The 22,375-nt window shown below is 38.7% G+C and overlaps 1 protein-coding gene across 1 annotated transcript; it reads left to right on the top strand.

The window, feature by feature from the left end:
* Positions 1-7,110: 7,110 nt before the first annotated feature.
* CCT4 (chaperonin containing TCP1 subunit 4) lies at positions 7,111-19,660 on the top strand. The gene is made up of 14 exons (XM_068970695.1): positions 7,111-7,347; positions 9,768-9,820; positions 10,275-10,364; positions 11,264-11,372; positions 11,974-12,116; positions 13,224-13,345; positions 13,690-13,822; positions 14,771-14,910; positions 16,095-16,191; positions 16,274-16,384; positions 16,481-16,611; positions 16,781-17,015; positions 18,679-18,792; positions 19,019-19,660. The coding sequence occupies exons 1-14, from the start codon at positions 7,212-7,214 to the stop codon at positions 19,031-19,033; spliced, it is 1,629 nt and encodes a 542-aa protein (XP_068826796.1). The 5' UTR covers positions 7,111-7,211; the 3' UTR covers positions 19,034-19,660.
* The last annotated feature ends 2,715 nt before the right edge of the window (positions 19,661-22,375 follow it).

Consider the following 22,375-nt stretch of genomic DNA (forward strand, 5'->3'; position numbering starts at 1 on the left):
AGTTTGCTAGCACCCGCCTTTGGCTTTGGGCATGTATTATTGCTTAATCCTAGGAAGAAAAATAATTCTGATACCAATTGTTACAGAAAAAAATATGTAATTATAACTTGAAATCTTTCAGATAACTAAGGCAAGCATCACACCTATGGAGACTGTCCCCAAAGCCAACAACAGCATCTTCCAAATTCTGCTTTGTCACTTCTGGCTAACTGGTCTACTTCTCACACGGATAAAAATAGTACAGTTTACTAAGCTTTAGAAGCCATTTAATTCAACCTCCTACTTTATAGATGAGGAATATAAGACCCAGAGAACTTAAATGACTGTCCCAAGATTACACATCTAGTCCAGAAAAACATCTACTTCTGCTCTGTTGACCAAAGTCTTGACTGTGTGGATCACAAAAAACTGTGGAAAATTCTGAAAGAGATGGGAATACCAGACCACCTGACCTGCCTCCTGAGAAATCTGTACGTAGGTCAAGAAGGAACAGTTAGAACTGGACATGGAACAATAGACTGGTTCCAAATTGGGAAGGGAGTACATCAAAGCTGTATACTGTCACCCTGCTTATTTAACTTGTATGATGAGTACATCACCAAAAACGCTGGGCTGGATGAACCACAAGCTGGAATCAAGATTGCTGAGAGAAATATCAATAACCTCAGATACACAGATGACACCACCCTTATGGCAGAAAGTGAAGAACTAAAGAGCTTCTTGATGAAAGTGAAAGAGGAGAGTGAAAAAGTTGGCTTAAAACTCAGCATTCAGAAAACGAAGATCATGGCATCTGGTCCCATCACTTCATGGCAAATAGACAGGGAAACAGTAGCTAACTTTATTTGGGGGGGCTCCAAAATCACTGCCATGGAGAAGGAAATGGCAACCCACTCCAGTATTATTGCCTGGAGAATCCCAGGGACAGAGAAGCCTAGTGGGCTGCTGTCTATGGGGTCACACAGAGTAGAACACAGCTGAATCGACTTAGCAGCACCAGCAGCAAAATCACTGCAGATGGTGACTGTAGCCATGAAATTAAAAATATGCTTGCTCCTTGGAAGAAAAGCTATGACCAACCTAGATAGCATATTCAAAAGCAGAGCATAATCTTGCCAACAAAGGTCCATCTAGTCAAAGCTATGGTTTTTCCAGTAGTCATGTGTGGATACGAGAGTCAGAATATAAAGAAAACTGAGTGCCGAAAAATTGATGGTTTTGAACTGTGGTATTGAAGAATACTCTTGAGAGTCCCTTGGACTGCAAGGAGATCAAACCAGTCACTCCTAAAGGAAATCAGTCCTGAATATTCATTGGAAGGACTGATGCAGAAGCTCCAATACTTTGGCCAACCGATTCGAAGAATGGATTCATTGGAAAAGACCCTGATGCTGGGAAAGATTGAAGGCAGGAGGAGAAGGGGATGACAGAGGATGAGATGATTGGACGGCATCTCCGACTGGATGGACATGAGTTTGAGCATGCTCCAGGAGTTGGTGATGGAAAGGGAAGCCTGGCCTGCTGCAGTCCATGGGGTCACAGAGTCGGACACAACTGAGCAACTGAACTGAACTGATATAGCAGAAATGGAACTCAAGCCAGAATTTTGAGCTCCCAAATTAATGCTATTTCCATCATCCTCATCATACTTGTTTGCATCATACTACACTAGTTGTTTTAACAAATAATCATAGCACATTTGAGGTTGCTGCCACTGTTGCTAAGTCGCTTCAGTCGTGTCTGACTCTGCGACCCCATAGACGGCAGCCCACCAGGCTCCCCCATCCTTGGGATTCTCCAGGCAAGAACACTGGAGTGTGTTGCCATTTCTTTCTCCAATGCATGAAAGTGAAAAGTGAAAGTGAAGTCACTCAGTCGTGTCAGACTCTTAGCGACCCCATAGACTGCAGCTTACCAGGTTCCTCTGTACATGGGATTTTCCAGGCAAGAACACTGGAGTGGGTTGCCATTGCCTTCTCCAATGTTTGAGGCTACACTGACATAATCTGATCCTTTGAAGAGAAATCAACCCTAGACTTATAGATCATGGAACACCTAAGAAGCTTCATCTTCTAGGGCCAGTGTCCTGAGTGAGAGTAAAAGCTCCTAGGATCAGAGGATTAAGAACTATGAAAAATTATCACTGAATCTATTTCAGGCAACCATCATTTTGTGGATGCTAAGAAATTATTTGTGAACAAATATTGAAAGAACTTCACCTGCATAAGCCTCCAATCTAAAATACAGAAGTAAAAAAAGCCCAGTATTGTAGCTTATGACCTCTGAAGTTGCTCTATTGGAATACTGCTTCCATTTATTTACCTTGAGATTCAGGTCTCTTTGTGCTTCATTCCCTATCTCCTACCAAAAAAAGATAAAAGACTTACTTCATTGGATTGTTGAGAGTATTACATAAGATGAAATGTGTACAGGGTTTAGCACTGCAACTAGCTAAACATAACTGAGCTAATAACTGATTGTTACTAAAATGTTCAGGCTCCCAAAGAGTCAGTGACTATGTTATGCAGGAGAAGCTACTGTAAAACAAGGGCACTGTACTAACTCCACAGGTAGTCCTGACTTGGCAGGCAATCACAGGTCCAAAAATTTTAAGATTCTTTGGTATTTAACCAGTTGTGTATTTAAATCTCTTAACTGCTACCTAGTATCAATCAATATAGAACAATCAATTCCAACATCTAAATAGAAAAGCAGTCACAAGGCAACAAAAGTGAAAAAAAACACACAAAACACCAAATGGCACTTAATTAAACTTAAAAGCTTTTGTACATGACTGCCTGGTGGTACAGTGGATAAGAATTCACCTGCCAATGCTGGAGATATGGGTTCAATCTCTGATCCTGGAAGATTCCACAGTCTAAGGAGCAACTAAGCCCATGTGTCACAACTTCTGAGCCCAGGCCCTAGAGCCAGCAAGCACCTACTGAGCCTGCGTGTTACAACTACTGAACCCCGTGTGCCTAGAGCCTGTGCTTCGCAACAAAAAAGCCACTGCAGTTAGATTTCCACACACCGCCAGAAAGAGTATCCCCTGCTCTCTGGAACTAGAGAAAGCACATGCACAGCAACAAAGATCGCATGCAACCAAAAAACATTAAAATTAAAAAAAATTTTAAATTAATTTTAAAAAAGCTTTTGCACCACAAAGGAAATCAACAATCTACTGAATGGGAGAAAATATTTGGAAATTATATGACCAATATGGGGTTAATATTCAAAATATATAAACAGCTCATACAACTCAGTTTTTTTTTTAAAAAAGGAAAACTAAAAAATGGGCAGAAGACCTGACTGGACATTCTTTCAAAAAAGACATACAAATGATCAACAAGCACAAGAAAAGATGTTCAATATCGTAGGGGCCTCCTGGTGTCTCAGATGGTAAAGAATCTGCCTGCAATGCAGGAAACCTGGGTTCAATCCCTGGGTCAGAAAGATCCCCTGAAGAAGGAAACAGCAACCCACTCCAGTCTTCTTGTCTAGAGAATTCCATGAGGAGCCTGGCAGACTACAGTCCATGAGATCACAAAGAGTCGGACACTACTGAGTGACTAATTATCAGAGAAAGACACACTAATCATCAGAGATATGCCAACCAAAACCACAACGAGCTATCACCCCATACCTGTCAGAATGCTAGCAGCAAAAAGAACACAAATAACAAACATTGGTAAAAATATTGGCGAGAAGGTAAACTGGTATAGCCACTGTCAAAAACAGCATGGAAGATTCTCAAAAAATAGAACTACCGTATGAGCCAGCAATTCCATTCCTCAGTATATATCTGAAAAAATGGAAAACACTAACTCCAAAAGATATATGCACCCCAATGTTTATAGTAGCATTATTTACAACAGTCAAGATATGGAAGCAACCTAAGTGTCCACCAACAGATAAATGGATTAAAAAAAGGTTGTATATATACACAATGGAATCCTACTCAGCCACAGGAAGAATGAAATTCCCCCATTTGCAACAATATGGATGGATCCTGAGAATATCATGCTAAGTGAAATTAGTCAGAGAAAGATAAATACTATATGTTATCACTTCTATGAGGGACTCTATAAAAATAAAACCAGTGAATGAATATAATAAAACAGAAACAGACTCATAAATATAGGAGGGGGGAAAAAAACAAACAACTAGTGGTTACCAGTGCAGAGAGGGAAAGGGGCTGGGAAGAGAGGCAAGACAGGGGTGCTGTTGTTCAGTCACTCAGTTGGGTTCGACTCTTTGTAAGCCCCATGGACTGCAGCACGCCAGGCTTCCGTGTCCATCACCAACTCCCAGAGCTTGCTCAAATTCAGGTCCATCCAGTCGGGGATGTCATCCAACCATCTTGTCCTTTGTTGTCCTCTTCTCCTGCCTTCAATCTTTAAGGGATTTAAAAAGCTACACGAATTATGTTATACATACACTGAAGAATAGCAAGGAGAGATAAGAAACCCTTCCTCAGCAATCAATTCAAAGAATCAGAGGAAAACAATAGACTGGGAAAGACTAGAGATCTCTTCAAGAAAATCAGAGATACCAAGGGAACATTTCATGCAAAAATGGCCACAATAAAGGACAGAAACAGTACGGAACTAACAGAAGCAGAAGATATAAAGAAGAGGGGGCAAAAATACACAGAAGAACTACACACACAAAAAAAACTTCATGATCCAGATAACCACTATGTTGTGATCACTCACCTAGAGCCAGACATTCTGGAATGTGACGTCAAATGGGCCTTAGGAAGCATCACTACAAACAAAGTTAGTGGAGGTGATGAAATTCCAGTTGAGCTATTTAAAATCCTAAAAGATGATGCTGTCAAAGTGCTCCACTCAATATGCCAGCAAATTTGGAAAACTCAGCAATGGCCACAGGACTGGAAAAGTCAGTTTGCATTCCAATCCCAAAGAAGGGCAATGCCAAAGAATGTTTAAACTACTGCACAATTTCACTCATCTCACATGCTAGTAGGAGAAGGCAATGGCACCCCACTCCAGTACTCTTGCCTGGAAAATCCCATGGACAGAGGAGCCTGGTAGGCTGCAGTTCATGGGGTCGCTAAGAGTCGGACACGACTGAGCAACTTCACTTTCACTTTCATGCATTGGAGAAGGAAATGGCAACCCACTCCAGTATTCTTGCCTGGAGAATCCCAGGGATGGGGGAGCCTGATGGGTTGCCATCTACGGGGTTGCACAGAGTCGGACACGACTGAAGCAACTTAGCACCAGCAGCAGCAGCAACACATGCTAGTAAAGTAATGCTCAAAATTCTCCAAGCCTGGCTTCAGCAGTTCGTGAACCGTGAACTTCCAGATGTTCAAACTGGATTAGCAGGCAGAAGAACCAGAGATCAAATTGCCAACATCCATTGGATCATTGAAAAAGCAAGAGAGTTCCAGAAAAACTTCTGCTTTATTGATTACACCAAAGACTTTGACTGTGGATCACAACAAACTGTGGAAAATTCTGAAAGAGATGGGAATACCAGACCACCTGACCTACCTCTTAAGAAATCTGTATGCAGGTCAAGTAGCAACAGTTAGAACTGGACATGGTACAACAGACTGGTTCCAGACGAGTAGGTCAAGGCTGTGTATCATCACCTTATTTTACGTATGTGCAGAGTGCACTATGTGAAATGCTGGACTGGCTGAAGTACAAGCTGGAATCAAGATTGCCGGTGAAATATCAAAAACCTCAGATACACAGATGACACCACACTTATGGCAGAAAGCAAAGAACTAAAGAGCCTCTTGATGAAAGTGAAAGAGCAGAGTGAAAATGGTGGCTTAAAACTCAACATTCAGAAAACTAAGATCATGGCATCTGGTCCTATCACTTCATGGCAAATAGGGAAACAATGGAAACAGTGACAAAATTTTACTGGGGGGGGGGGCTCCAAAAATCACTGTAGATGGTGACTGCATTCATCAAATTAAAAGATGCTTGTTTCTTGGAAGAAAAGAAAGTGAAGGCCCTCAGTCATGTCCGACTCTTTGGGATCCCATGGACTGTAGTCTACCAGGCTTCTCTGTCTATGGGATTTTTTCAGTCAAGAGTACTCGAGTGGGTTGCCATTTCCTTCTCCTCGGCATCTTCCTGACCCAGGGATCGAACCCAGGTCTCCTGCATTGCAGGCAGTCACTTTACCCTCTGAGCCACCAGGGGAGCCACCAGGGAAGCCAACCTAGACGACATATTAAAAAGTAGAGACATTACTTTGCCAACAAAGGTCCCTTGCTTCAAAACTATGGTTTTCCCAGTAGTCATGTATGGATGTGAGAGTTAGAGTATAAAGAAAACTGAGCGCCGAAGAACTGATGCTTGTGAACTGTGGTGTTGACAAAGACTCTCGAGAGTCCCTTGGACTCCCTGATGCTGGGAAAGATTGAAGACGGAAGGAGAAGGGGACGACAGAAGACGAGATGGTTGGATGGCATCAACGACTCAATGGGACTGAGTTTGAGTAAACTCCGGGAATTACTGGTGATGGACAGGGAAGCCTGGCGTGCTGCAGTCCATGGGGTCCCAAAGTGTCAGACACAACTCAGCGACTGAACTGAACTGCCAAATCTCTTTTCCGATTAGCTTTCAAAACGAATAAAACTGAATAAAATACAGGTCTGTGCTCAGTCGTGTCCGACTCTGCGACCCCATGGACTGTAACCCACCAGGCTCCTGTGTCCATGGATTTTCTCCAGGTAAGAATACTCGATTGGGTCGCCATTTCCTTTTCCAAAAATACAAGTCTACCGCCGGCAAAAACCCCACCCACCGGGGAGTGACAGTTCCAACTGCAGTTAACGGAGGGGTCCTCAGGCCCGAGGAGGGGTTAGTGGGGAGATGAGGTGTCCCGACACCAGCCTACAATCGCAGGTGAGCCTTTCTGCCTCCCCCGAGCTTGCTCAGCGCGCCCCTGGCCCAAACGACCCCGGACCAAGAGCCCCAGCCAGCCCCCAGCTCCTCGGCGCTGGCCCCCTCATCCGGCGCGCGGCGGGCAGCCTGTGACGTCACGGCAGCGCCGCGCCTCCAGGAAGGACCCCCTCCCCGGCTCCTCCTCCTCCCGGCGGCGGCGCCGCTTTCTGGAAGGTTCGTGAAGGCGGTGGGCGCTTACGCTTGGTCCCTGGTCAGCCGCAATCCGTGTCCATCCGTCCTTCCCAAGCTCACGCAGACCCATCCAAGGTTGCCATGCCCGAGAACGCAGCACCCCGGACCGGGCCGCCCGCCGGGGCTGTCGGGGCTGCCGCCGGCCGCGGGAAGAGCGCCTATCAGGACCGCGATAAGCCGGCCCAGATCCGCTTCAGCAACATCTCCGCAGCCAAAGGTATCGCTCCCCGGCTTGAGTCGCGGCCCTGCGGGCCTGACTGTGCACTCTCACCCCCAGCCTTGGGTAGGCTGTTCGTTCAGATGATCCGCTTTGGGCCTCTCATAGAATAAGCTCAGTGCAGGGTTCCTCCTTCCTGTTCGCAGTTGTTCCGACCCCGAGTATGGAAGCCTTTGGACTGGCCCCATTCTGCGTCTTAGACGCCCGTAATTTTCCGTCCCGGGGCGTGCTGCTTTCATCATACTTAAAGCAGCCGGGGCCCTCATGCAGCCGTCTACTGGTAGAATGTTTGCATAATACTTTTAAGTCTTTTTGTTTTATTAAAATAGGGAAATACTTTTCTGGCTCAGCTATTGAATTCGGGTAAACTCTCCGCACCTTAAATTGGGGCGGGGTCCATTGTACTGGGGGGTGTGAAAGAGACCGACCCACCTTGTTTGAGAGTAATTATGAGGCTGCGTTGAGCTTTGGTGTCCTCTCCGCACGTACAGCCAGCAAATGAAGAAGAGTTTGGCTTTTGGTGGAATTCAAGAAGTCCTGGGTTTCGTTTAGTTCCGTTACTTCGTGGCTTTGTGACCTTTAACCAAGGTTTTCTTCCCTATAAAATTGAGGATGGAAAAGTTCGCTTAAAAAAAAGTTGTGAGGATTGAGAGACGTCGGGTTGAATTAGAAGAGTCTAGAAGAAAAAGTGAGAACAGAGGCTTAGAGTTCTTGCCCGTTATGTGTATGAGTGCAGGGAGTATTTCATTTGGGTTAGAGCATCATCAGGTGCCTGAAGAAATGAGAGGTGAGGTCGGAAAGGTAGAGTGGGGCCACAAGGTGTCCTTTGTTGTTGTTCTGGAAAGGGTTTAACACGACTCCCGCAGCTACAGACTGCTTTTCAGTAGAATGAAATAATAGCTACCTTGGAGGGTTGCTGTAAGGCTTAAATAAGAAAGCATCTGAGGAGCCAGGTGTGTATATATGTATACATGGAGTACAGCCTTACAGATATTTGAGGTTATTTGTCCAAGGGACTGAGGGTATGGTGCTGCTACTGCTGGGAAAAATCAGGTACACTGAAGGAAGGATGGTGGAAGAAGAGAGACTAGGTTCTGGTTCAGGCTTAAATGAGTTGAGGATGTCAGAATGACTAAATGGTAAATTTAGGAGTCGTTTGAAAGTTCAAGAGAGTCTTTACCCGGAAATGAACGTTGTTTGAAAGTTATCTAGAGACCATAATTGAAGCTTAGATTTATTTCATTAGAAACAAGGTGTTAGGTAAATTCTGGTGCCATGTTGGGGGGCCGGGAAAGCTATAGAATATGGTAGATTTTCAACAAACAAGGTAACAGGATGGGATGTTTACTTCGGCAAATTTGGAAACATCTCTGCACAGAGAATTGAAATTGGACAAGAGAGGAATGCATATAGGAAGAAAAGGCCACTTGTAAACCTGACCCTTACATCTTAAGTGAGGAGAGCTCCTGGAACAAAGGGGGACTACTGGCCTGTCCAAGTCAGACAGAACCCTACAGACTGGTGGGGAAAAGCTGTTGCCAGATGCATCTTTAGTGTAATTCATGGAGCCAGTTTTTTCTTTGGTTGACGATGTCAACACACACACAAATAGTTGTGGTAGTTCTAGTACTATTCAGCACAAGTCATTTAACAGATAATACTGTGTACTACATAGTATGTTAAACTTCAGACACTTTGAGGAGGTGATCAACAAAAATTTTATTTTTTGAATAGTGTGCCTTTCTAGAGGCTTCCTGTAGATGACTGTAAGGGTGTTCTTAAAGTGAATTGCTCTGCTTGTAGAATTGTTGCCATGTGGGTCCACTAAAATCACCTGGAAGAGTGATTAATGATGGCTGAATAGTTAGGAAATGCAGCCCCCAATTACGAAATAATTAAGTAGAATATAATTTTTTAAGCTATACCAAATATTTTCTTATAATCTTTTTAAGATTATGTATTGTTAACACAACCCACTGAAAGCATTATTTTAGTTGTGAAATATACAAAGGCAAATAGGGCTGTAGAATGTGCTAGGAGATCTAGCTTGTCCTGTTATTGCTCTTTGTTTTGTTTCAGAGAATGGGGAAGGTAATGCAGTTCTCATTCAGAGCATATGACTTAAGTTATATTGATATTTATAGGATTAGGTGACTTCAAAATTTATTCTACCATATGTGCAGGGTACAAATGCTACATATAGTGACTTTAGCAACAAAAAGGGAAGTGTCATACAGTTAAAGGAGTAAAATAATTATTTCTGTGTTGAGTAGATTTTTAGGTATACAATTTCCTTTAGCAAACACAGTGAATTGTTATGCCCCATATTCTAATAAGGACAAAATGATTATTTGTGGGTAGAAGAAATGCTTTGCTCTTTAAAGAGTCTTGGTTTCTTTTTCTTGTTTCCCTATTTACAGCTGTTGCTGATGCTATTAGAACAAGCCTCGGACCAAAAGGAATGGATAAAATGGTAAAAGGCTCATTCATTACTTATTTAGTACTACTGTGCCTACTGCAAGCTCTCTATAGAGGGTTCAGATGTGCTGTTTAAAAAGTAAAGTGTTAGAAAGGCTTTGAGAGTTAAGAAAGGGACAGATTACTTTGGGGTGAATGGGACCTAGTTATAATTCATATTTTATGATGATTCTTTATAATATCTTTTGTATCCCTTTTTTAGTGTCTTAGTTCCTTCACTTTTAAGTAGGAAAAAACCCAGGTATTTCACTTGTAAACTGGGACTATTACTGCATGTTCTTAATCTTTACACCAGGGTAAGGGAAAACAATTTGAAATTAAGCATTATGCAAACATAAGTTCTGTACAAGAATTATTAAAATTAGTAGAGCTTTTAGGGTTTCACATTAATACTGGATAAAGAAAAAATTTTTTTGAAATAACAACTTTTAAAAAACTATACTTTGCAGATTCAAGATGGAAAAGGTGATGTGACCATTACAAATGATGGTGCCACCATTCTGAAACAAATGCAGGTGTTACATCCAGCAGCCAGAATGGTAAGTGTAATTTTTAGGTGAGAGTTTTTTGGGTTTCTTTAAGTGTATTATTTGATATTCGGTAAACAGTTAAATTTGTTTTATTTGATCACATGGTAAGTTTAAACATGGTGAAAGTTTTTCTTTTTTATGCTAATCAGGCATATTTTTAGGATATGTTGTATGCCTAGCATTATGTTCTTTGTTGAAAATCATAATAGAACATGATTCTCCTTTTCCACAGCAACGTGCCACACATATAAGGAAGAGAGAAAAAAATGTAGTTAAAAAAAATTTTGTACCAATTATTAGTTCAGTGGGTGTTAGCTGAAAGTAGAATTTTTTGTTTGCAAAATAAACCTTGTGTTTAAACTTTCCCTGATATTTATTTTTAAAAACAATTTATAATGTGATTCTAGTGTCAAGTGAGGAGTCAAAATATCAGCAAAAACAAATTCCTTAGAAATTCCTGTTTTAAAAAACCCTTTAGATTAGGTAAAGGTGACTGAAAACTGGTCAGGTTGTGCTTCATGCAGGGTCAGTTTAGATAAACTTGGCCAAGGATTTCAAACTAATAATCTCCTCTCATCTGAATCCTGCACTTCATAGTTTCTGAATCTATAGAGTGCCCCTAGTTCTTTTAAGTAATGGGAAGAAAAAACAACCTGTAGTCTGAACTATAAATCATAATGTAGCTTCTTATAAAGTGTGTAAATAGAATTTTGCATGCCACAGATATATAGGTCATCATTTTTAAATCAAACCAAAGTGGACAAAAAATCAGAAGAAAAGTATATTGACTCTTACAGTGCTGATAATCAAGATCTATAAGTGAACATGATGTGAATGTCACTGACGCCGTTATTGGGTTCTCATGAACCAGTTCTTACTGAGCAACTTGACATGTTCTGTTCACCCAGCTGGTGGAACTATCCAAGGCTCAGGATATAGAAGCAGGAGATGGCACCACATCAGTGGTCATTATTGCTGGCTCTCTCTTGGACTCCTGTACCAAGCTTCTTCAGAAAGGTGGGTAGGACATAAGACATGCTTTATTACTGAATAAAGGCAAGAGTTACTAAGTAATATGAGATTAACAATTTAATTTGAAACAGCTAATTTTGCTATGTTTATCATGTATTAAAAAAATTTTTTTTTTTTTTTTTCTTCTGGGTCTCCTCCCACCCCACCCCACCCCACCCCTGGCTTTCCTGCTTTTGTTTTGAATGGAACTTCATAAAATTTTGCTTTTAAAAAAATGACTGGTTGGTGGTGTTACTAAACAGGCTATAGATGAGAGCTGTGATTTAGGAGAGAAAGTAAGGATTCTTGTTTTGGTACATACCGCCTAAATGTAGTTGTGATTCCTCAGTCACTTACTATTACGTAGATTTATAGAAACTTTGTAAAGTAAAAAAATGGTTTTAATCTTAAGTATCCCATAATATGTAATTTATCTATTTCAAATTAAATAAATTATTAGATATTAGCAGTTAAAGTTATTCGAACCATTATTAAGAATAATTTAAAATTTGACTGCGTTGATGTAATGAGCAAAGAAATTTTAAGTCATGTCAAGTATGAAGTTTATCTGTTATTATTAAATTAACTACCCTTTCACAAATGACAGGGATTCATCCCACCATCATTTCTGAGTCATTCCAGAAGGCTTTGGAAAAGGGCATTGAAATCTTGACTGACATGTCTCGACCTGTGGAACTGAGTGACAGAGAAACTTTGTTAAATAGTGCAGCCACTTCATTGAACTCAAAGGTGAGACAAGCACAATGCGATCATTGTAAAAGTACAGTTCAGTTCATCAGGAACTGCAACTATTATTCTGTGGTTTTTGATGCTGTATAGTTCATAAATATTAACTCTCAAGAGTGGGTAACTGAACTAATTTGCATAACAATTAGTTCAAGTAAAATTAAGTAACGTCAAGGCTTTTAGGTAAGTTGATTTTACAGATGGGAAAAGAAAGTGAAGTTAAATAACTTAGCCAAGATCCACTAATGAGAGGCAGAGATGAGACTTGAACCCCAGATAGGGCTGCCCATCATGGTCCATTTCTTAACCATGTTGCTATTTTTTTTTTAATCAAATATACAGCATTAATGTTATTTTCAGTTTCTTGGAAGCTCATGTTACCTGTTCTCTGTTATGTTGTGTGTCACATGCCCACTCCATTCTTTTTCCTTTTCATCAGTGTTATTTAAACGTTAAGGGGAAATCTAGATCGTATTAGTGATATTAAGTGATAGTGTTGATAAATGTCCCCAGAACTAATTTAGACAGAATATCATAATGGTTATAAGCATTGGTCATAGAGCCTAGACTGCTTGGGTTCAGTGCCAGCTCCACTTAATTAAGCTGTATGTTTTAGGTTTTTCATTGGAAGATTGAGTATATGAATGTAAAGTGTTAAAGCTACTGCATGACATAGAATTCATGCTCAGTATGTTCTAACCATTACCTATTTTTATCGGCCCCTCAGCAATAGGGTTGCACATATATAACATCTGATCATAAATTCAGTTTAAATATGAAACCTCAGCATAAAATTGTTCTTTTGGATTTCCTGTTGAATTACTAGTAATCTAGTTAGTCCTGACTATTAATAAGAGAAACCCAAACGTATATTTTTATTGGTGACAGTCAAACTTGAGTGGAAAAGATAGTTTATATGTAATGTTTCCCTACATGTACTCCATGTGTGTGCTAGATCATCACCTCAGTTGTGTCTGACCCTTTATGTTCTCCACCCCACTCAAAAAAGTAATTGAGATTACTTCTTGAATATCTTTATCGCTAAAGAACTGGGACTTTCTCTGTTAACAACATTTTATGACACTTAACTTTTTTTCTTTTTAATACTAGGTTGTGTCTCAGTATTCAAGTCTCCTTTCTCCAATGAGTGTAGATGCAGTGATGAAAGTGATTGACCCAGCCACAGCTACTAGTGTAGATCTTAGAGATATTAAAATAGTTAAGAAGCTTGGGTAAGCATCTCTAATTATAACTTTAACAAAAATTAATTTTCAAAGTAAACATAAGCTGTTTCAAAAATAGTTAAATGAAAAATGTAGATGAAAGTCATGTACGTTTAGTTGTTTTGTTTTCATGACAGCTGATATTAATGTGGAAATTTGAAGAGTTAGTTTATATTCCCTGGTGATGGCAGAGCAGTGGTATGATCAGAGAGGTTCAGAAATGGGCCATTAATAAATATGAGTGAGGCTGAAGCACATTTTATCAGACTGATGATTTTTAATCTGTTTTCAGTCTGTTAAACTTGGAGATTTCCCTCCCCTCTTAATTGTCTCTTCATTTTCTTTTTTCTTAGTGGGACAATTGATGACTGTGAGTTGGTGGAAGGTCTGGTTCTTACTCAAAAGGTAGCAAATTCTGGCATAACCAGAGTTGAAAAGACTAAAATTGGGCTTATTCAGTTCTGCTTATCTGCTCCCAAAACAGATGTAAGTAAAACCAAATGAAATTATTCCTTAGCTGTTTGACTTTCTAATAACAAAGATATTTGCTGATTATTATAAAAATAGAAAATGCTGATATTAATACTAGTGATAGAAAGCAAGGACTTAAAAATAATCAGTAAAATCAAGACAAAAGTATAAAATATTGGATGCCACATGTGATGGATTTAATTTCAGTTGGCTGTTTATTGAAACTGAGCATTGACTTCTCAAATGAAGACAAATAATCATAAGGATATATATAAAACAGTAAAGCTAGGCTATGTGAAAGTGGTAGTGTAAGAGGGATTTCCAGATTCTTTGTCTTTATGTTTGCATAGTAGCTTAAACCAGCTTATTGTTTTTATTCCAAAAAAGTGATTTTTTAATTTAACATATTAAATCTCTTAGTGATAAGTACCATTCCCTAAAGGAGTGGCTGATCTTTGTCACCTGATTCAGGTTTGCTCTCATTTCATATTGTATTAGCATATAGGTTTCCTGTTGAGTCATTTGTCTCCCAAATTTTAACCCATATAAAAATCAGTGTTCTTTTATAGGTCTTAAATATAATAGTACTTGTCTTTAGTAATTGTTTTCAGCATATCAATATTTTTTAACCATAGAGTAAAAGGGATGCAATTGAAGTTATTTCAGTAACATTTTATGAGGAGAATTGACATATCCATGAAATAGGATAATCATTTTTACCTTTAATGATTTCCAAAACATTGTAAAAAATACCAGTAAGGTGTATAGATAAAAGTAAAAAATCTGAGTTACATTTCATTTATATTCACTTTTCTAGACTTTTTCTGTGTGTGTGTATGTAATCTCTAGGTTGGTGTGATTTTCGTTGGATTTATATTGTACATAATATTTTCATTAAAATTCTCATTTTTTGCTTAAGAACTCTTAAAATCCAAATTATTAATATGTTCTTTTTCTGAACAGATGGACAATCAAATAGTGGTTTCTGACTATGTTCAAATGGATCGAGTGCTAAGAGAAGAGAGAGCTTATATTCTAAATTTAGTGAAGCAAATTAAGAAAACAGGATGTAATGTTCTTCTCATACAGAAGTCTATTCTAAGGTATGGGGCATTTTATTTTGATTACCTCTTAACAATAATTGATTTTGGATCCCTTCTAGTAGTTTGTAAGAAGCATTAGGGGTGTGTTAAACCACTAGAAATCTGGAACAGATTTGCATTTTAGAGCATTGTAGTATTCTGGTAAATTATCTAAAATGAGTTTCTTGTTATGATAATTTAAGTGTGGGATATATGTCCTTCTTGACGAAGATCCTTACTATCAAGTAAAAAGGTAGCTAATATAGCTAAAATTTTAGAGGTATTTATTTAAAGTGAAGTCGCTCAGTCGTGTCCAACTCTTTGTGACCCCATGGACTATAGCCTACCAGGTTCCTCCGTCCGTGGGATTTTCCAGGCGAGAATACTGGAGTGGGTTGCCATTTCCTTTTCCAGGAGATCTTCCCAATCCTGAGATTGAACCCAGGTCCTCCCGCATTGTAGGCAGATGCTTTACCATCTGAGCCACCAGGGAAGTTCTTTATTTAAAGGGCCATCAGTAGTTTGTCTTGAAATTTTAGGAGTTCTTTTGGGGGGAATCCTGGGTAGTCCATGGATTGAAAGAATTCTCCAAAGTGTGAACTGATGCCTTGAAGAAACTGATGTTCCAGTGTTTTCTTCTAATAGGTAGACACATTCTTAAGTACTCTATATAAGTATTGTGGATCTCTTGATATAGACACCTTCTTGAGTTGGAATACCTGGTTCTAAATTCAAGTTACATAAAAGCTAGTAACTTCTAGTAAATTGCTCTCAAAACTCAGTTTACTCATCTGTAAAACAAGTATACTGATATCTACCCTTCAGTATCAGGGTTGTTGGGGTGCTGGAGTCATTCAGATAGTTTGTGTAAACATGTAAATTTGTGGGGTCTTAAACATAATTTAGCATGATACTTAATTCTAAATTCATGAAGTGTTAATTAACTATCAGAAGAATGATGACAATTACTTTTGTGTGTTTTACAAGTGTCCTTGGGGTACATTTTAAATATTATCCTTTAGAAATTTTATTTAAGAATTTTGAGCTCATAAACTTGGTCAAGCTATTTAAAGCATCTCCTTTCACAAATAATTAAATAATTGGCCATTTAAACAGTAGTAAAATTACGGAAAACCCTAAGGAGTTAAATAGCAAAATTTCTGTTCTAAACCAGTATTGACGTAATCACTGTTTCTGTATTTTAGAGATGCTCTTAGTGATCTTGCATTACATTTCCTGAACAAAATGAAGATTATGGTGGTAAAGGATATTGAAAGAGAAGACATTGAATTCATTTGTAAGGTAAAATATTCTTAATATCTGTATATGTGAAAATGTTCACTAGTCAGACGTCTGAGTTTGTGAATGTGACTGTTACTCCCAGACGATTGGAACCAAACCAGTTGCTCATGTTGACCAGTTCACTGCTGACATGCTGGGATCTGCTGAGTTAGCTGAGGAAGTCAGCTTAAATGGTTCTGGCAAACTGATCAAGGTAACTATTAAAATTAAGTTTCTATTTGCTTGGGATTAGGGTTTTTTTTTTTTTTAATCCTTCAAATAACCTAATTCTGGAGTTTCTTTACTAAAGATTACAGGTTGTGCGAGCCCTGGAAAAACAGTTACAATTGTTGTTCGTGGTTCTAACAAATTGGTGATTGAAGAAGCTGAGCGCTCCATCCATGATGCTCTCTGTGTTATTCGCTGTTTAGTGAAGAAGAGGTAATATTACTAAGTAACGTTTTGATCATTAAAACTTCCATATTTTGATTATTAAGATTTTAGATTTTAAAGATTTTTAGTATTATTAAAACTTTAAAGAGTATTAAGCTTTTAAATAAATTATTATTTGTTGGATAAAATAAACTAAAAATACACTTGTGAATTTCAGAGCTCTTATTGCAGGAGGTGGTGCTCCAGAAATAGAGTTGGCCCTACGGTTAACTGAATACTCACGAACATTGAGTGGTATGGAATCCTACTGCATTCGTGCTTTTGCAGATGCTATGGAAGTCATTCCATCTACATTAGCTGAAAATGCTGGCCTGAATCCCATTTCTACCGTAACAGAACTAAGAAACCGGCATGCCCAGGGAGAAAAAACTACAGGCATTAATGTCCGAAAGGTAGTAATTTAACCTTTTGTTACTGCAGAAAATGTTGATTAATATAAAATACTAAAAGCTTCATAATTGTCTGTGGAATGAAAGGCTTTCTAATTAAAAATAGAGTAACCTTCAATTTGGATACAAAACCTGCAGGTTAGTTAATGTATGCTAATGAGTGAAAATGAAGATGATGCGTTAAGTGAGAAATAGTATTTTGTTCATTAACCCTGCCATTTTATGATTGTACAACTTTAAATCTGTGCTTCCGTTTTCTTGGTTGTAAAAACAGGGATTATTATAGTTCCTTCATAGGCCGGTGAGGATTAAATGGATTACTAAATAGAAAGTGAAAGTGAAGTTGCTCAGTGTTGTCCAACTCTTTTCAACCCCATGGACTGTAGCTTACCATACTTTTCTGTCCATGGGATTTTCTAGGCAAGAGTACTGGAGTGGGTTGCCATTTCCTTACCCAGAGGATCTTCCCAACCCAGGGATCAAACCTGAGTCTCCCACGTTGTAGGCAGACACTTTACCATTTGAGTCACCAAATAGAAAGTTCTTAACAAAAATGGCTGATGTATATTTAACCATTGCTGCTGTTGTGAGCACCAGCCTGGTGTAGTTACATAGGGTAAACACATAGAACAGTACTGATTTCTCCTGTTGCATTATTGACGTCTCCTTTTATTGAGAAGACAGTTAACATGTAAGGGGAAAAAATGGACACTACAAGGTGATTTTTTTTTTTTAATAGAAGAAGCAGGTAGATTCGAGGGCACTGGTTAGGGAAAATTTTAGGAAGCTGCAACTTTGGTTTGGTAGGGGATAAAAAAAGTTTCAGATGGGGAAGCAGTGATTTACAGGTAAGAGGGACCAAAAAAGTTAATTCATTTTGTCTAGAGCAGACGTGATGTGTTGATCATATAATGGACTTTAAGATTGGAAAGACTGGATAAAAGCTAGAATGAAGAGTCCCTTGAGTTGTTGATGAATGGGTAGGGTGGCTGGGTGTTTGTTTTTTAATTCCTGTAGTTGGGAGTTTTTGTAAGTACCAGGTAGACTAGACTTGGCCAAATTCAGAATTAGGAATCAGATGATTTAAAATTTTATACCTTTTTTCTTTAATTGAGATAGTTGATTTAGAGTGTTAGTTTTGAGGGCTTCCCTGGTGGCTCAGTGGTAAAGAATCTGCCTGCCAATGCAGGAGACTTGGGTTCGATTCCTGGGTTGGGAAGATCCCCTGATGAAGGGAATGACCACCCACTCCAGTATTCTTGCCTGGAGAATCCCATGGACAGAGAAGCCTGACAGGCTACAGTCCATGGGGTTGCAAAGAGTCAGACAAGACTGAGCAACTCAACAAATTTTCAGGTATATAGCAAAAAAAAATCTTAAATTTAATAACTATATCATCTATTTAATTTTTGGCAGAAATTTTAAGATGAAAGATACAAGGAATTGTTTTGGAGTTCAGATTGGGAGAGTACAGCATTAATTCAGTTTTTCCAGATTTCAGTTGAAAAATAGCCTATAACTTAGGGAAATGCTTAGTAGAGAGTACCTGACTCTTGACTAGACTACAGGAAAACTAAGCTTGAAAGGCTTTGCGGTTTTCTGGTAACAGTGTAGTTGGTAATGTGTATCATTATAAACTCTAAAAGCAACTTGTACTGGTTTGCAGGGTGGTATTTCCAACATATTGGAGGAACTGGTTGTCCAGCCTCTGTTGGTTTCAGTCAGCGCACTGACTCTAGCAACTGAAACTGTCCGGAGCATTCTGAAAATTGATGATGTGGTAAGTATATACAGGTTGTGAATTTCTTACAAGGGCAGAAAGGCATATTTTTTGAGGAGTTGGGATGGGAGCAATAAATGTTAGTTTGCTAGTCATCAGGGTGAAAACAGTTCATACTTCTAGTATTTTCTCACCTATAAAACTAGGGAAGTTTGGATAACCACCTTAAACATCTTCCATCCTTAAAATTGTGTCCTTACAGGTTTTGAAATTTTTCTCTTTTCAGGTAAACACTCGGTAATCTGGTTAACACGGTCTGACTGGCACCAGCATGGCCACTGATGGTGCAGCTGGAGTGGAAGAGCACCTTGGCATTCCTTGTTGTTTGGAAGATTGTTTCTTTTATGAATTTCTGGGCCTGGTCTTCCAGTTGGCATTTGCTTGAAATTGTATTGACACAGTTTAATGAAAATATTAAATACATGGTTTCAAAAAGCAGGTTAATTTATTGCTGTATACTCTGCATTATTCCCACTCTCTCCCAAGCTCTTATTTCTGATTCACTTGAGAAATCTGTGAAGGGAGAAAAAAGGAGTTAACATTTGCCTGTTAACTTAATGCTGGGTACTTTTAAGTTTTGCGTTAGGTTGTGGTGGTGGTGGTTTTTCTCTTTTTTGGCTGCGTGGCATGTGGGATCTTACTTCCCTGACCAGGGATCAAACCCACACTCCCTGCATGGGCAGCAAAGAATCTTAAACACTGGACTGCCAGGGAAGTCTCCAGTTTTGTATTTATTGATAGAAGTACTGAGAAGGAAAAATGGCCCAATATGCTCATCACCCTGGTAAACCCCCACTTTCAGTAATATATATGCTGTTTGAAAAGTTAACAGTACAGAAAGAGTGAAAAATGAAAGGCAGTCTCATTCTTATCTCTTTTTCTAAGAACCACTGTTGTTAATTGGGATTCCTTCTAAAAATAAAAATATGCATATATATGTAGCAAATTTTGTTTGTATAAGTAAGTCTCTTGTCAGTGGTTTAAAACACCTTAATCTTGCACCAAGAGGACTGTAAAACTTAACTAGTTCTGTCCTTGTTTCAGTCACCATCTAGTCAACTTTGCACACATTCTATATATAGCTTAGTGGTCTTTTTTTAACTTGCCAAGCACTCCTTTATAAACGCTTTCATGGCTTTTGATTGCCTTTGGATAAAGGCCAGACCGTTAAGGTGGATCACAAATTGAGCCTTACATAATCCGTGATTACTTTCACCATCTTTTGTGTTATATATAAAGAGTACTATGAAAGCAGTGGATGGAGGGACGGGGACTCCTAAAGGTTTCGGAGAACTTCAGCCAATCAGTATGAAGTTCCTTTGTAACTGACAACTCCAATAGTTAATTAAAATGACTAATCTGGTAAGTGGTAAGTTCAGATAAGTCTTTGGATCATCTGGAATTTAATAATTCAGTAATTATTTCTGTTTTTAATGGGTATTAAGTCAAAATACTTTAGCCAGAATTATTCATATTGGAACTTTTGAGTTATTCAGCACCCTTATGTGTGTGTATCTAAATATGTTGAAAAATTTATAAAAGGAAAGCTAACAAGACAAATGTTAGTCATTAAGTTTGATGTAAATTAAGCCACTATTTAGGGTTTGATTGGGTTTTACAAGTTCATAAAATTTATAAAAATGTTTTGGGAAGCAGTGGTGCTTTGAAAGGCCAAATGACAAAACTCAAATAGTGGTCTGATAGTTAAATAATTCTAAAGCAATGAAAGGAAAATTACCCTGTTAAATATTTAAGGTACGCTTTTAAATAGGAAGGATGACTATCCTAATGAGACAAAGGGTTTGCATACTTTTTTCCTCTGGAGTACTATTTATTTTTTCACTCTCATTTTCTTTATTTTTCTGGCCACACCCCGTGGCTTGTGGGATCTTAATTGCTGGACCGGGGTACTCAGGCCCATAGCAGTGAAATCGCTGAGTCCTAACCACGTGACAGCCAGGGAATTCCCGCCCTAGCTTTTCATTAAGTTCACAGAACAGTACGAACACCCTATACCCTCCAACTATTGACATTTTGCCATAGAAGTCAGTTCTATAATATGATGTATCCTTAAAAATCTTGATATGCAAAATTGTGGAATAGAAACCACAGGGCTTAGATGAGGAATGTGGTTAGAGACAACCCCAAGACTTCATTAACAACACAAAAGAAACCTGATCAAATGGTTTCACAAACAGTGGTTAAGAATTTTACATATGCCATTTAAAAAACACCAGAAAATTGAAGTGGCTGTTGGAGCTAATGTCATTGCAAAGTAGTAGAAGGAGGGTTATATAAAACCTAGGTTGCAACACTGGGTGTGTGGAGTTTGGCTTATAAAGGTTAATATCTCAGTTTTTTTGAGGTGTGTGTGAAGTTTTGTGTGTCATGGGGCAGTTTGATTCAGATGGATGCACATTTGTATATTCACATTTTTCTTGAAATCAAGTAAATGTGAAACATGGATGTTGCATAAGTTGTTCACTTCCCACTTTAAAATTTCTTGTCCCTTTTTAAGTTTATTGAGCTTTTTAAAGGTACAGATTAATAGTTTTTCCATCAATATTGTTGAATTAAGATAGGGATCAAAGGTTCAGATACACTGAGTGGCTAGAAGTTGTAGAACAGAGTACTAGAAAACAAAGCTTTACAGAAATAATTCCCAGAGATGTGTAGAGGTGTAGTCGAGTCTTTGGCTGAGTATTTCTGTGTACGGTAAAACTAAGAGTTTACAGAAAAACCAGTGAAAAGTAGTAGACTGTATTTAACAGTGGCCTTGAAATAGTTTAAATTCTTATTAGATTGGAGAAACCTTGTAATAGGGAATGAGTAGAGCCTTCAGAAGAGTACAGCCTTAATAGCAAGACTGAATTAGCCATAAAGACCACTCTGGACTCTTCACAACACAGGATTTCTCTAAAGGGATCAAACCAGTCCCAAGCAACATATCTGTATCTGACCAAAGCTTAAAATTTAGGATGTAATAAAATTCACAGTGTCTGGAATTCAACAAAAAAATCATCAGCAGTGTGAATGGATACAGAAGATGTACCATATATACAATGGGATACTACTTGACCATTTGCTAAGTGAAATAAGGGACAAATACTATACGATATCACTGATTTGTGGAATACAACAAACTAGTGAGTATCACAAAAAATTTAGAATAATGGTTACCAGTGGCGAGAGAAGGAAGGAGGGCAATATAGGGTGGGTAAGATATAAATTATTAGGCATAAAATAGATACATTGTACAACATGAGGAATATAGCCAATATTTTATAATAACTGGAGTATAACCTTTAAAAATTGTGAATCACTGTATTGTACACAGGTAACATTGGATAGCAACTGCACTTCAGTTTTTTAAAGGACATCAAAATATGAAAAGTCAGTCATGCAAGTAAAAGCACAATAGAGAGTACAGAGTGACAGTGAAAGACTGAAGGCTTTTTTACTAAAAAAGCCAAGAATGCCCACTCTTCCACCCCTGTTCAGCATAGTACCTGAAGTTCTAGCCAGGGCAGTTAGGCAAGAAGAATTAGAGGCATGCAAATTGGAAAGGAAGAAGTAAAATTGC

Source organism: Capricornis sumatraensis, chromosome 1, assembly GCF_032405125.1.
Source record: "Capricornis sumatraensis isolate serow.1 chromosome 1, serow.2, whole genome shotgun sequence".
In the NCBI taxonomy this organism is placed as follows: domain Eukaryota; kingdom Metazoa; phylum Chordata; class Mammalia; order Artiodactyla; family Bovidae; genus Capricornis; species Capricornis sumatraensis.